This window comes from Rutidosis leptorrhynchoides, chromosome 2 (genome assembly GCF_046630445.1).
Source record: "Rutidosis leptorrhynchoides isolate AG116_Rl617_1_P2 chromosome 2, CSIRO_AGI_Rlap_v1, whole genome shotgun sequence".
Classification (NCBI taxonomy): Eukaryota; Viridiplantae; Streptophyta; class Magnoliopsida; order Asterales; family Asteraceae; genus Rutidosis; species Rutidosis leptorrhynchoides.
Genome location: NC_092334.1, coordinates 507,297,356 through 507,310,877, shown reverse-complemented (window position 1 = coordinate 507,310,877; position 13,522 = coordinate 507,297,356). Strand labels below are relative to the sequence as shown.

The 13,522-nt window shown below is 33.1% G+C and overlaps 2 protein-coding genes and 1 long non-coding RNA gene across 4 annotated transcripts; all 3 read right to left on the bottom strand.

The window, feature by feature from the left end:
- Positions 1 to 933: 933 nt before the first annotated feature.
- On the bottom strand, positions 934 to 2,351 carry LOC139892794 (uncharacterized). The gene is made up of 3 exons (XR_011774238.1): positions 2,262 to 2,351; positions 1,960 to 2,053; positions 934 to 1,531 (listed from the first exon to the last, which is right to left on the bottom strand). It is a non-coding gene; the product is annotated as an uncharacterized lncRNA (long non-coding RNA).
- Positions 2,352 to 4,335: 1,984 nt separating this feature from the next.
- On the bottom strand, positions 4,336 to 5,431 carry LOC139889524 (non-specific lipid transfer protein GPI-anchored 10). Its single transcript, XM_071872471.1, has 4 exons — positions 5,092 to 5,431; positions 4,934 to 5,005; positions 4,701 to 4,826; positions 4,336 to 4,508 (listed from the first exon to the last, which is right to left on the bottom strand). Exons 1-4 carry the CDS (start codon positions 5,429 to 5,431, stop codon positions 4,336 to 4,338), a joined length of 711 nt encoding a protein of 236 aa, XP_071728572.1.
- Positions 5,432 to 6,297: 866 nt separating this feature from the next.
- On the bottom strand, positions 6,298 to 11,812 carry LOC139892793 (endoglucanase 10-like). Of its 2 annotated transcripts, none has more exons than XM_071875920.1 (7): positions 11,707 to 11,812; positions 11,349 to 11,582; positions 9,525 to 9,808; positions 8,408 to 8,842; positions 7,462 to 7,600; positions 7,209 to 7,375; positions 6,298 to 6,769 (listed from the first exon to the last, which is right to left on the bottom strand). In XM_071875920.1, exons 2-7 carry the CDS (start codon positions 11,566 to 11,568, stop codon positions 6,437 to 6,439), a joined length of 1,578 nt encoding a protein of 525 aa, XP_071732021.1. In that variant the 5' UTR covers positions 11,569 to 11,582; positions 11,707 to 11,812; the 3' UTR covers positions 6,298 to 6,436. The 2 variants fall into 2 exon arrangements, with proteins under 2 accessions (XP_071732021.1, XP_071732022.1); XM_071875921.1 differs by having other exon boundaries at positions 11,349 to 11,577; positions 11,707 to 11,749.
- Between the last annotated feature and the right edge of the window lie 1,710 nt (positions 11,813 to 13,522).

The window sequence follows — 13,522 nt, the reverse complement described above, 5'->3', positions numbered from 1 at the left end:
TATATATATATATATATATATATATATATATATATATATATATATATATATATATATATATATATATATATATATAGCACATTCCTTTAATCTCACGTGTCAATTTCTAATTAATCTGAATTAAATAAATCCTACATGTCATTCTATCAATCAATACTAAATAGAGAATCATATGTGTCGTTTTATTATTAAATTTATTAAATAATTGAATAGATCTTAAAAAGATTTGGTCAAAATTAAATTAAACATAATTAAATATTAAATCACTTTCCATAATCCATTACTAAATTATAGGGTTGCCAGGTTTCGTTTTTGCTCCATATAAATATGGACAAGAAAACAAGCCGGAATTAATATTTGATCGAGTATCGTAACATGCGTCTAAGAATAAGAAGGTGATCATAATTCCCAAAAACCTTTTTATTACTCCGTATTATAGAAAATAATATAGAACTATAGACTAGATAATATTATGTAGATGGATTCAGAAATAAATCAAATAAGGAAGGTTTGATTTCGTTACCGTATTTATATTTACTTCTTTTTTTTTTTTTTAACGGCCAAAGAATATATTAAAAAAATAAAACGATCCCTAGCAAGACGCTAAGGGAAATTACAAGGGCATAGACAACCATAAGTTCCAGTTAGAAACTAAATGGCCTATATTTTTAAACCAACGAAATGAAAAAAAGCCTAAAAACATCGAATAAACTACTTTTAGAACAAAAAGAATCGTGAAAAACAACACCGTTCCTGAAACGCCATAAGACCCACAAAGAAGTAACCACGACCGCAATGATCCGATTCTTTGAAGAGATCGATAATCGAACGCCCTCTAACCAAACCACAAACGAATCCCAAGAAGAAACTTGAGGCATACCGCAACCGAGCCAAATCTGGATTCTATGCCATAAAGCACGAGCCACATCGCAATCAAAAAACAAATGATCCCGGGTTTCAACTCCATTATTACAAACCGAACATACAATAGAATCAATATCTATTCCTTTCGCGGATAGGTTCCAACGAACGGGAATACAATATAAACGAAAACGCCATAAAAAACATTAACTTTACGCGGGAAAAATTTGAACCATACCGTTTTGACTTGAGACGAAGAAAGATACCGTCGGTCAATGTACTCCCTAGCATCTTTTACCGTATACGACCCGTCTTTACTAAGATTGCAAACCCACGAATCAGGCCTATCATGCAGAACAGGACGTCCCAACTTTTCGACTAGATTATTAAGGTATTGTTCATTTCGTCCGCCTACAATATCCCTAGTCCAAATAAAACGCCAATTACCATTATCGACTTTGCTCACTATAGTTCCATTCGGATCAGAATCTAAGTGAAAGAGTCTGTTGAAACTAGAAGAGAGAGTCGAATTACCGTACCAAAAATCGAGTCAAAAACGAATCGAAACACCATTACCGAAGGTCATTTTGAAAATGTCAATTGGATAGACTCCTGGAATCCGAGTTTTGTTCAGAAGGCAGAAACTTCCCATTCTCAGCCAGCAAAGTTGCTGCAAAACCAAATATCAACGTAACATCATAGTTTCAAGTTTCTGCAACCCTAACAAACTGCATTATAAGAAAACAAAATCACACAAATCGAGCCCGAAAAAAGAGCATAAACATAATTACGAAACACTCACTTGAGCTTACATACAGTAAAAGATGACATGTAAATATCAAATTATCCCTCTTATTATAAAACTAATTACAGCAGTAGTTTATAACACTAAAAGTTAAATCCATTAATAACAATGATATTAAATAAGAGTATGAGCAAGAATATATAAGATTTATCACAGTATAATGGTCAAAATACTATATAAGAATTATAACTGATCATAAACTCATACATCATATAATTATAGTGAAAGACTTATCACAGATCATAAACTCATAAATCATAGAATTATCGTGAAAGTAGAACTATATAAGCTACCCGTTGAATAAACCTAACGCCTTCAGTACTTCAGATCCATAACGTACAGCACGACAAAAAATACGCTGCAAAACTTATTCACGACCTTCATCGCCTGAAAATCATGAATAGTATCATAATATTAGTGTAAAAACATATGGAAGTGAGAATTTAATTATAACATAAACAACTAAAGCTAACATTTAACAAAACCTCAGAAATCAGAATAATATATGAACAACGACCTCCTACCAAATCATGACGTTTCGACTCAATCAACACCAAAAAACAGCTTAAAATTGAAGCAGATGAACTGAACATACCTGATAGTAAAAACATCGCAGGACATGGGCTAGAGAAGCACGGTTTGATGGTTTGAAGAGGAATTTTGTTAACCCTAATTTTGAAAGTAATTGACTGCACCGTGTTTATTAAGACTCCGTGTTTATAATTTTTTTAATTGTTTAATTTAATTATTAATTAATTAAACAGTTTAATGATAGGTATTAAGTGAACGTAAATCCTAAAGTTATTTAGTTTTATAACTCGTGGAACCACATAATTCAACTAAGAAACTCGTCAGCTGAACATTTCATCAAACATCTAAAATGCATATTTAACAATCCACATCCGATCATAAGAGATAATATTGGTTGTCATTTTATTTAAAAGTGTAAATCAAAATATAAATGCAGAATTGGTTTCATTCTGCCTAACTTTTATACCTTCTCGTACTCAATTCAAAATAATTAATTAAAATAATTTAACTATTTAATTTTAATAATTAAAATAATTATTAATAAGATTTAATAATAATAATTAATTAATAAGATTTAATTTTAATTCAAAATTATTTAGATTAATGACATCACCCACCATGCTTAGATTTTTTTTTTTTCTTTTTGATTTTTTTTTAACAAAGGAATTAGCCTAATAATGACATCATCATTTTAGCAATATAATAGAAACTATAGATAGATAGATTTATATATTTAGATTATATTATATAAATTATAATATTACTCCAAACAATAAGAACCTAGGTATATATGGAATTTTACATCTCCTATTTTTAAGGCTTTGAATTCCCATTATTATTTTACCCAAAAAATCATCTCTATACAGTCACAATTTTAACAAATTACAGTTGAGATCAAATGTGGCAAGTCGTTGAAACATGTTCATTTTTTTTCTTCATATAAATACAATTTTGCATGGATGCAAATAAATCAATGGAAGCAATTAGTCTCACTTAAAAATACTTGATAAGGATGTTTAAGCATCAACACCTAATTTTTACCATTATAAATGTATTTATTGAATGTTGATCATCATGTTTTTAAAATTCGATCAATGTTATTTAAATACCATAATTATTCGATACTATTACACATATATTTTTTTCTGTTCATTAACAGTAACGCAATGCACAGACTCAAAACTCAATAATGCGAAAACACAAAATTACAACATCCATCCAACACAGGCTCATAAGTAATGATATGATAGAAATTCAAAACGTATTGAAGAAGGAACGAAACACACGTGCTCAAAAATCTACCATATTATTTAGAGAATCAAGTAAGTTTTAATGGTTTTATTTAACAACTATGCAACAAACGGACTCAAAAATCTAAAATATCATTTTATGACACATTTCTATCTATAGGTCAGAACAATAATTGTTTGATAAACTCAATTAATTCTGCACGGTTATTTTAGTCACCCGTGCAACGCACGGGCTCTAAAACCTAGTATATATATATATATATATATATATATATATATATATATATATATATATATATATATATATATATATATAATTCAGGAATAATTGGGTCAACGCCGGTCAAAAGTCAGAAATTCTGTTAAAATCGATCATAAGTCGGTCAAATCAATCAAAATTGACTTAGTTTAGTATTCTATTTTGTATTATATTAACGCTAATAGCAATTATAGGTACAAACTTGTCAACGAAGGCTTTTTAGCTCTGAAATATGTGTAAATATATACTTATATATATAAAAGTCAACATTAGTCAACATCCGTTTCGACTCCGTCTCGGCTCCGTTTTTTCTATTGCGACGTTTTGAGGTCGCTACCGTTACGGCCCCGTCTCGCGTCTTTTTCAACCTTGGTGACTGGACCATGGCAGGGAAAGGGGGGAGTTGTTATGAGGGGCTTTTGTCAAAGAATTATAATGACGTGACATTTTTTTTTTTTTTTTTTGATTTTTTTGTTGTTGTATTAATTAGATTTTATTTGTGTTGTATGTTAAATATGTGATATATATAGAGTAATAATAAATAAAATATTTTTTTTATATATATGAAATTAAACACCACGCTCCCTCCTCCCCCCACCCCCCAACCCCCAAAAGGATACCCCAACGTTTCAAGTTTTTGGTCCAATCATGTGTTGCCACGTACTCTTGCCGCCCCCATCCTCTGCATGATTCCGAGACAAACGCCCCGGGACATACGTCCACAAATGCTCATTTCCTGCGTTTGTAGTGCCACATGGGAGGCGGTGGGGAAGAAGCCGCCGCGTTATCTGTGGTCTTAGTGCTAATAAGATCAAAGAACATATGCAGTTGATTGAAACAAATTCCAAGTAATCACCAAAATAGTACACCTAGCATTTTGTTACATATAATCGTTGTTGTTTATTAAATTACATATCTTATAATTCTAGCAACTAGAAAACTCTAATCAAGCCATACATAAGAAGTGTTCCATACGGTGTGCAAGCCTATATACAAATCAATATAGCCAGAACCATGGTTATCGACATCTGCAATGATCCATTTAACTTCATGGCATAGTTCCGGCGAGATCCTAGTCCTATCAAGCCAGATCTTGGAATACTCGTTGTCACAGGGGAAGCTATCACAGTCATAGAACAACATACGATAAAGTTAACATTATACAGCTTTATTACCTTTTAAGTTTAAGAATTTAAATTTATGTTTAAGTTTTTAGTAGTTGCTTACAAGCAACAGTAGAATTAGCAGTCGATCCTAGAGAAACTTGTGGTGTAGGTGAAATGGATGGTAACGGCGAACCTTCATAAAACCAAAAAAGTCGGGGCGTCAAAAAAATATAAATAACAAGCAAATGATTAATTTTGTGTCGAGTAAACTAACGAAACCTGTACAAGAGGCAATATCGAAATGGACACTACAAATAAGTGGAAGTTGCATAGCAAGCGTTGAGTTGATAGGAAAGCTAGAGCTGAAAACCGAGTTATTGAGCAAGAGGCAAAGGCAACGGGGTTGCTGGTTATTGACGTGGTTCAAGCTGTCACAACATGATTGTGTCGGTGTTGAGGATACACCTTGAACAAATGGCGCACAAGCGGCTAGTGGAAGAATACGAGGGCCACATTCTGCAATTGTGGGAGTAAGTGGCAAAATGGGTTGGGTCAGGGTATGGAATGGAAGGTGTGTGATGATTAGTAGAAGTAATGCTAGAAATTGGGAGTAAGACATGGTTGGATTTATTGTGCTAACAGTGTGGATTTCGAGAGATTATATAGATGAAAAAGTCACTGGTTGAGTGTGATCTGCAACATGATTTATGTGTGAGTTCAAAGAAGAAACTACCAACAGACCCATTCTGCATTTGACTATAGAAATGCATTATAGATTCATCGGCAGTATTGTGCATTGTTATCGTATGTTTGTTGTCCTTTGTTTTTCATCCAAGCCTCTTTATGTTGCACCAAAACCGCAACTAAACTAGATGGCACTGCACTTTCTCAAAGTGAAATAGTTAGGGGTGTTCAATGTTCAGTTTCAAACCGATTATCCCGAAAACCGAAACTAATGAAAACCGAAAATAATCACACCGAATTTGAATTTGGTTTTCGGTTCGGTTTCGGTTTTTGAATTCGGGTTTTAGGTGAATTTTCGGATCTACTTCTCCGAATTAGGTTTAACTGAAAGCCGAATCCAACTAATAATAGACTCCAATATTAAATTACTAATACGTATAGATGAAAAATCGATTTTAGAATCAAAGTTCGAACTTAAAATCAATTTCTTATGATTAGTTTGGTTAAATTATGATTTTTTGGGTCTTTTACTTTTAACCAAAACTGAACCCGAATTCGAATTCAGTTTTTAGATCGGTTCGGTTTCAGTTTTGAAAAGGAATTTAGTTTCGATTTCAGTTTTCGGCTTTGCCTCCAAAGCTTTCAAAACCAAACAAACTGAATCGAATAAATGGAAAAAAAATCGAAAACCGAATTGACGAGCCCTAGAAATAGTGCATAACAAAGAAAAGCATCCACACAGGACTTCCAACACAAAGTTTTACAAGAAAATAATTTCATACTAGAGTGAATAATTTCACCTAAAAAACAATTTGATACAGTAATAAGCAAGGCAGCTAAAAATATCTACGCTCATCACTTAAGTTATATATTTCCGACGTGGATTTCGCTAAGCCTACACAAATGATACTCGTACACACTATTAATATAATACAGATAATCATGTGAAAGATGCGACTACTGATGATGTAGTAACCAAACCGGAGAGGAGTCCAACTATGGCTGCACTGTTATAAGTACTAGGTTCGGTTTGCATTGAGTTGTTACGTGAATCTACATATGATTCGTTCAAGAAGGGCCCACCCACGAGTGCACCAGTTGCAATATTAGGATTAGGTTGATCCGAATCAAGCCACTGCCAACCATCAGAGCAATTTGTGGTTGCATCCGTAGGTATTGAGGCTCCTCTATGGTGCACAAATTGTGAATACTTGTCGCCATATCCAACAAGATAACTCATCTTCATTGGATTGTCGCCCAACACGTAGTTAGCCTAATGCAAATTAAAAAGACTGTATCAGATATAGAAGGCATTTCAACTTAAAACAAAGTGGTTAACTTTGACTTGTACATGGCAGTTATTAAAAAGTACAAGTGTTTTTTGAACCTTAACATCAACCCTAAGGGTTGTCATTGGAAAAATCCTTGAATAATAAAAAAAAAAAGATTATTATTATAGCAAAATAGTTTTCCATAAAAAAAATATTGAATAATTTATCATCTACAGTATAAAACAAAAGAAATGGGCAAAAAAGTGTTTGACAGATCAGTTCGCCCCCGGCCCCAGCACTAAATAGTTAAATGTTTTGACCTATTAAACAACCTGCTAGAACCACCTGTTTTGCCAATAATCTAATGAAACTAAAAAGCTGGAAAAATGGTTGTTGGGTCAATTGATCAAAAACCCTTTTAACCATGCCCATTTTACATACCTGTGACAAGGCAAATTTACGAAGATCTGATGCTGAGAAAGAGTTAGCATCACACTGAATTTTTTGATTCCGAGATGTAATCATGTAATCACTGTATACGACAGCTAAAAAAGCAGAAGCCATAGGATGCTGTAAAGCATTCCAGTCACTGATCCATATAAGACCACCTGTGTTGTTGACATGCGAAAAATGAGATATGACGAGATTCAAGTAGAAATAAATATCTGACGCTTTAAATAAAAAAAATGTGTACTTTTTGTTCTGCTTTTTGTTGCTGTAGGGGATTTTGGCAGAAGGCCACACATAACAGCTTCAGCAGTCTTTTTGTACTTCTTGAGGTTAACATTTGTAGCAACTTTTGAGTCAAAAAAACTTACCCTCGACAAAAGAACCTGCACAATTTACGTGTTTCCTTTTCATGATTTGGCGTTCAGCAATTATCCAATTAGAAAAGTTTAGCACCAAATGCAATAATAAGATGGCCATACCAGTTTGTGTAACTATTTGGGTCAATTTGGCGAAAAAGACTTTATTTATGGGTCAAAATGGAGTACACAGGTTTAAATGCGTAAGAAATGGGTCAGCTGGACTGTTGAACACGTCCAAATGGGTCAATTTCCCACTTCAGAAACATAAAAATAACTTGTTGTATAAATAACTTCATTTATGGGTCAAAATGGAGTACACAGGGTACACAGGTTTTAATTTAACTAGTTATTAAAAATAAAACTTTATAAAAAACCCACGAAAAATTTCAAAGAAAATGAACCCAAAATTAAACATGATTTCGACAGGTGAAGATAACACTTCTAACAGTTTACTCTGGAGAAGGAAAATTTAATATTCTTTGTATTCTCATAATCATTGCATAAAAACTAATACCTCTTGAATAAAAAAATAAGATATATTGGTTGATATAATCATATAATCTCTTTGTTTATAAATAATAATAGTATAGATGAAGTTATCCATTGAAATCAATAAGACTATTTGTTACTCATAATATTTTGATTTCTACAAAAGATGAAAAGTAAACCAAAAGTTAACATTTTACCCAAACTGTTGGTTTGACCCGTTAGACCCACTTTTAAAATTGACCTTTTAGACCCAAACACGTTTCGACAGAACCCATATTCTGCCAGTTTAAGCCGTAGCTAATTGACCTTTGTATCAAATGTGGAATTTTTAGCCAACTTTACCTGGGTCCCAGGACGCTTATCATCCCAACTGAACCAAGTAGGACTTCCCCAATTAGCAAACGTTTCACCATCATTGCCAGTTACATAATCAAGATACGTGTTATCTTTTGTCGCATGATAAAGCCAGCTAGCCGCCCACAAAAGCTCATCACCATAACCCGTTGAATTGTAATACGTCTGAACTTCAGGGATGTTCTCACTGTACGATCCTCTGTGTTCATCCGCAAATTTAAACAACTCTTTAGCATGTTTAAGAAGCAAGCTTGAATACGTCGAATCAGACTTGAACACCAGTGATGCAGAAGCCATTGCAGCTGCAGTTTCAGCTGCAACTTCGGTTCCCGGGGTCGACGAATTTATCTGTATCAGCGGTCTTTTTTCGGTCATAACTTCGGGTCTATCCCAACATTTGTGGTCGAGCTCTGGATCACCCACCTGAGTCAAAAAAATAACTTTCAAATTACATAACTTACATTTGGAAAACACGATATCATACCAATATAATTGTATTAATTTAGTGATCTAACTAGCTTGCTATAAAGTTTATGAATTTACGCATCTGACCGATTAGACATCAAACCAGTGTTGCAGAACTCGGAGTTACTTGGCGAGTACTCGATTTTTGCAACTCGGGGAGTACTCGGGCGATTACTCGATCTAAACTCAGTCAAAAGTCGGGATTACTAAAAAAATTGGTCAAGGTCAAACTTGGTCAACATCTGAGTACTCCCCGAGTTGCCGAGTACTCCCTAAAATGTCATGACCGAGTACTTCCCGAGTAGAGATTTTTGCAACCTTGCATCAAACATAACCTGAAGCGGCTTATAATTAAGTATGTTAGGTCAATAAAGGTCACCTATACATAACAGTGATATAGGAGTAAAAATAGCATAAAAGATTACGTGACATGGATAATCAGTAGAGGTTCCGAAATGGGCCAGTTGGGTAGTTGGTCAAAACAGTTTTATGTGAGCTGGAATGGATATTTGACCCAAAATACTTTTTTGTCCTAATTTACCAATGTTGGTCAAGTATGATTAGAAAATTATATTATCTAATCAACAACGTTATTACACAATTATATGGAGTGTTGAAAAAAGGTATAGATTAGAGTTACCTGGATGTAGAGAACATTAGGTTCAGGATGAGCATTGACAAAGTAGTCAGTGATCCATTTAAGTGAGTCTTTCGCTGACTGCAATTGACCAGCTGCGTTCATTTGATCACCGTATTCAAGTATAGCCCACGAAAGCACGGTGGCTGTGTACGCCATCGGAAATCCAAACTTCATATGATCTCCGGCATCATACATTCCTTTAGATAGATCCAAACCGGCATCCTTCCCATCTTGTAGGGCCGAATCCCCCCTCCATGATATCGCATTATCTACCAACTTACCAGCTATATTACGAAAAAACAAATCTGATTAATAAGTGCAGCGAAATAGTCTTTTCATGAATAAAATTCATAAGATTTCAAAAAGTTATTATATGTAGTCATGTAGACAACATGTATTAGTCATTCCATGATTATTAGAGATGAAGTGGCAATGGTGTCTCGTGGAACAACTTAACATATAAGTATTTTACAAATATAGAGTGTACTTTGACTTTTAGGAGTCAAAGGTAAGGTAACTCTTCACAATTCAAAATACGTAAACATTTATTCAACGTTAACAACAACAACAACAACAACAAAACCCAATACCACATGAGTGGTGTATGGGGAGGTAATATGTAGACAATCTTTCCCCTATCCGAGAATAAAGACAAGTATTTTTCCACCCAGAGTGAAACACTCTCAAGAGTAGAGAAAGTCATCCCTCTCTTTATTCGACGGATAAAGAGATTGCTTCCGAGAGGACCTCCGGCCTTTAAGTAGGAAAAAGGTTTTTTTTTTATATAAAAAATAATAATAATAGACGCCATGAAAATGGTAGAATCAAATTTCCATGGGTTTTAAATCCTACCTGGAATTTAATTTAGGTTGTAAGAGTCAGTCAAGTCGCCAACAAATCGACGATTGCAGTCGACTCAATAGAGCCGTCATTTAATCGTAACATGATTGTATTTAACATGATTGTATTTAATCGTTAACACGATTGCAGTCGACTCAATGATTGTATTCAACGTTAACATGATTGTATTTAATCGTATGCACACTAATGCACATAATAGATCTGTCCCTGCAATTCAATTAAACTTTTATGTATTACCATATCCAATAATAATAGCATTATGGAAGTCAATAAAATCAACCAACTTATCTACCCTTAGTGAATTAAATTTAGAAAATGTGTGAAAAACTACAGAGTACATAACAAACAAAAAAACCACTGATCTAGCAATGCCACAAGTATAAAGATTCAATACTCGATAAGTACATTATATCAATATCAATAATATAAATAAAACCGGTAAAAGGTAATCTGAAACAATCATTTCAGATGTACATATTAAATTTAGATACAATGCATCCGAAATTATGTGTTTATATTAGGTAGGGAAATGATACACAATTTAACAACATCTAATGAATCTTAACTTTTCATATATAATTTGAACCGTAATTAATATTCAAATAACATAATTAATGAGATTGTGTTATAAATTAACAACTTGAATATATTTAATACGGAGTAACTGTTAACTTGTGCCCTTAGGTCACTAGGAACCATTTTCCTATTAATAATGTAATTATGGGCGGTAATCCTTACACCACTAATTTTATCCATACACCACCAAACATGATACTGTATAATATAACACCTTAAAGCCTATTTAGTGGTGTACGCATAAACTTGGCGGTGTAAGGATCATCACCAATAATTATTACCGGTTATATTCATACAGAGTATTTAGATTTAGATTCTTATTTTTATTTGTTCCTGATTCTATACATATCAATATAGCATACAATTCCAGTAATTGATTGAGCTTACATTTTTGAATATCAAAAAACTGCAGAGCAATCTTGAGAGCATCACCATATTTTTTTGTAACAGCTCCCGGTGGGCCAGGAACAGGAAGAATATCATCATCACCACCACCATGATGAAATTTATTCTTTAATGTAAACCCTAATGCTAACGCAATTGCTCCAACTACTATCAACACAATAAACCATCCCATCAATCCCCCAGATTTCTGTTTCTTTTCCATAATTAACCTCTGATCTAACCATAAATATAAATAAACAAATTAAAGTTACATAAGTAACTGATGGAATATAAATTAACAATGTAACATGTTATAAATAGGGGTTTTGAAGAATTACTATAAGTAATGGATTTGACAAACCTGAAGTGAAATGGATCTGAAGATCTACAGTGAAGTGAAGTGAGGGACAATGTTTGTGTTTGTGTTTTTGTAATGGAAGATGAAATGATAATATTATACGGAGTAATGGGCCACCGACAAATGGCGCGCTGGTTTTGTTGTTTTGTTTTAGCGGCTTGCTTACTAACTTGTGGGAGTTGTTGGGGTGAAGCTATCGGAGATCGATGACATAATTACTTTTGGTTGCCATATTGCTTTTGTAAACATTTTACTAAACCCCAACACGATTTTTAAATTTGGTCTTATTAAGAGTTTGAGAGTTTTAATTATGAGTTTATGATATGGATGTTACATTAAAGTGGGAGGAAGGTTTTTGATGCTGGATAATTAAGATTATTTAATAAATTTAATACTCCTACTTATTTATATTTAATATTAATATCAATATTAATATGATATAGAGTATGATATGATATGCTCTTACTCATATACCACTTTTTTTTTTTGGTAAAAATATATATATATATATATATATATATATATATATATATATATATATATATATATATATATATATATATATAGTGGTAGGATCAAGAGGGAAGTAACCAGTGGCGGTACCAGGATTCCAAGTCACCGGGGGCAAAAAAAAATTAAAAACCGTGACAATTTTTTGGGCAAAATATGGAGATTTTGGGGCAAAAAATGGAGGTTTTTAAGCAAATTAAAGAGGTTTTGGGACAAAATTTTAACATTTGTGGACAAAATTTGAAGGTTTTGGGGTAAAATTTGGAGATTTTTGGGTAAAATTTGGAGATTTTTGGGCAAAATTTAAAGGTTTTGGGCAAAATTTAAAGGTTTTGGGGCAAAAAAAAAATCCACTGGGGCAAAGTCGAAAAATCCAAAAATTTTACACTGAAAATTGCAAATCCACTGGGGGCGGCTGCCCCCGCCTGTCCCCATTAAAAACCGCCCCTGGAAGTAACCATTCGGGGGGAAGCGGTGGGTAGCAAAAACTTTTTTTTTCGTTTTTTGAAAAAACTTTGTTCACGAACATTATAGATGAGATGAAAATATGAACATTTAGTAGAGACACTTTGTGATAAATGTTTTTATTTTGGCGGGAAAACACTCGAAGAAGTAATATATAACAATTATCGTGTTTTTCGAGCGTATTTTGAGGTTTTAGCTATTGGGGTTTAGATATTAGGGTTTAAATATTAGTGTTTATAGGGTTTAGATATTAGGGTTTAGAAATTTAGGGTTTAGATTTAGGATTTAGATTGAGTTTTTTTAACACGAACGGTTTAGAGTTTAGGGTTTAGGGTTTGGTGTTTTGGGTTTATGGAATAAACCCAAAACACTAAACCCTAAACCCTAAACCCTAAACCCTAAACTCTAAATCGGGCTAAATTTTACTTCGCAAAACATGAAAAAAAAACGTTCATATTCTTCACGAACAATATTATCTTGAATGTTATTTTTGTCGATCATTTTTCGCCTAAATAATAACATTCATCACGAAGTGTCTCTTCTAAATGTTCATATTTTCGTGTGATCTTGATGCAGGAAAAAAAAAATTTCAAAAAAATTGAAAAAAAAAAAATTTTTGCTTCCCCCCGATTGGTTACTTCCCCATTGAACCTGCCCCATATATATATATATATATATATATATATATATATATATATATATATATATATATATATATATATATATATATATATATATGATAGAACCGAAGTTCCGGTGAAGCAACATTGAGTAGATCATAACGATCTATGGGAGTACTTGGTCACAGACGACCAAAACTCATTGAGTCTCATTCTGTTCGTTC

Bases quoted from the DNA above. Each gene is read 5' to 3' on its own strand.
- LOC139889524 (XM_071872471.1), bottom strand. From the start codon at position 5,431: ATGTCTTACTCCCAATTTCTAGCATTACTTCTACTAATCATCACACAC. The intron at 5,006-5,091 runs GTTTCGTTAGTT...GGTTTTATGAAG, and splicing joins CGATATTGCCTCTTGTACAG to GTTCGCCGTTACCATCCATT. The intron at 4,827-4,933 runs GTAAGCAACTAC...TGACTGTGATAG, and splicing joins TGCTAATTCTACTGTTGCTT to CTTCCCCTGTGACAACGAGT.
- LOC139892793 (XM_071875920.1), bottom strand. From the start codon at position 11,568: ATGGAAAAGAAACAGAAATCTGGGGGATTGATGGGATGGTTTATTGTG. The intron at 9,809-11,348 runs GTAAGCTCAATC...TTCGTAATATAG, and splicing joins GTTTTTTGATATTCAAAAAT to CTGGTAAGTTGGTAGATAAT. The intron at 7,601-8,407 runs GTAAAGTTGGCT...TAAATTGTGCAG, and splicing joins ATAAGCGTCCTGGGACCCAG to GTTCTTTTGTCGAGGGTAAG.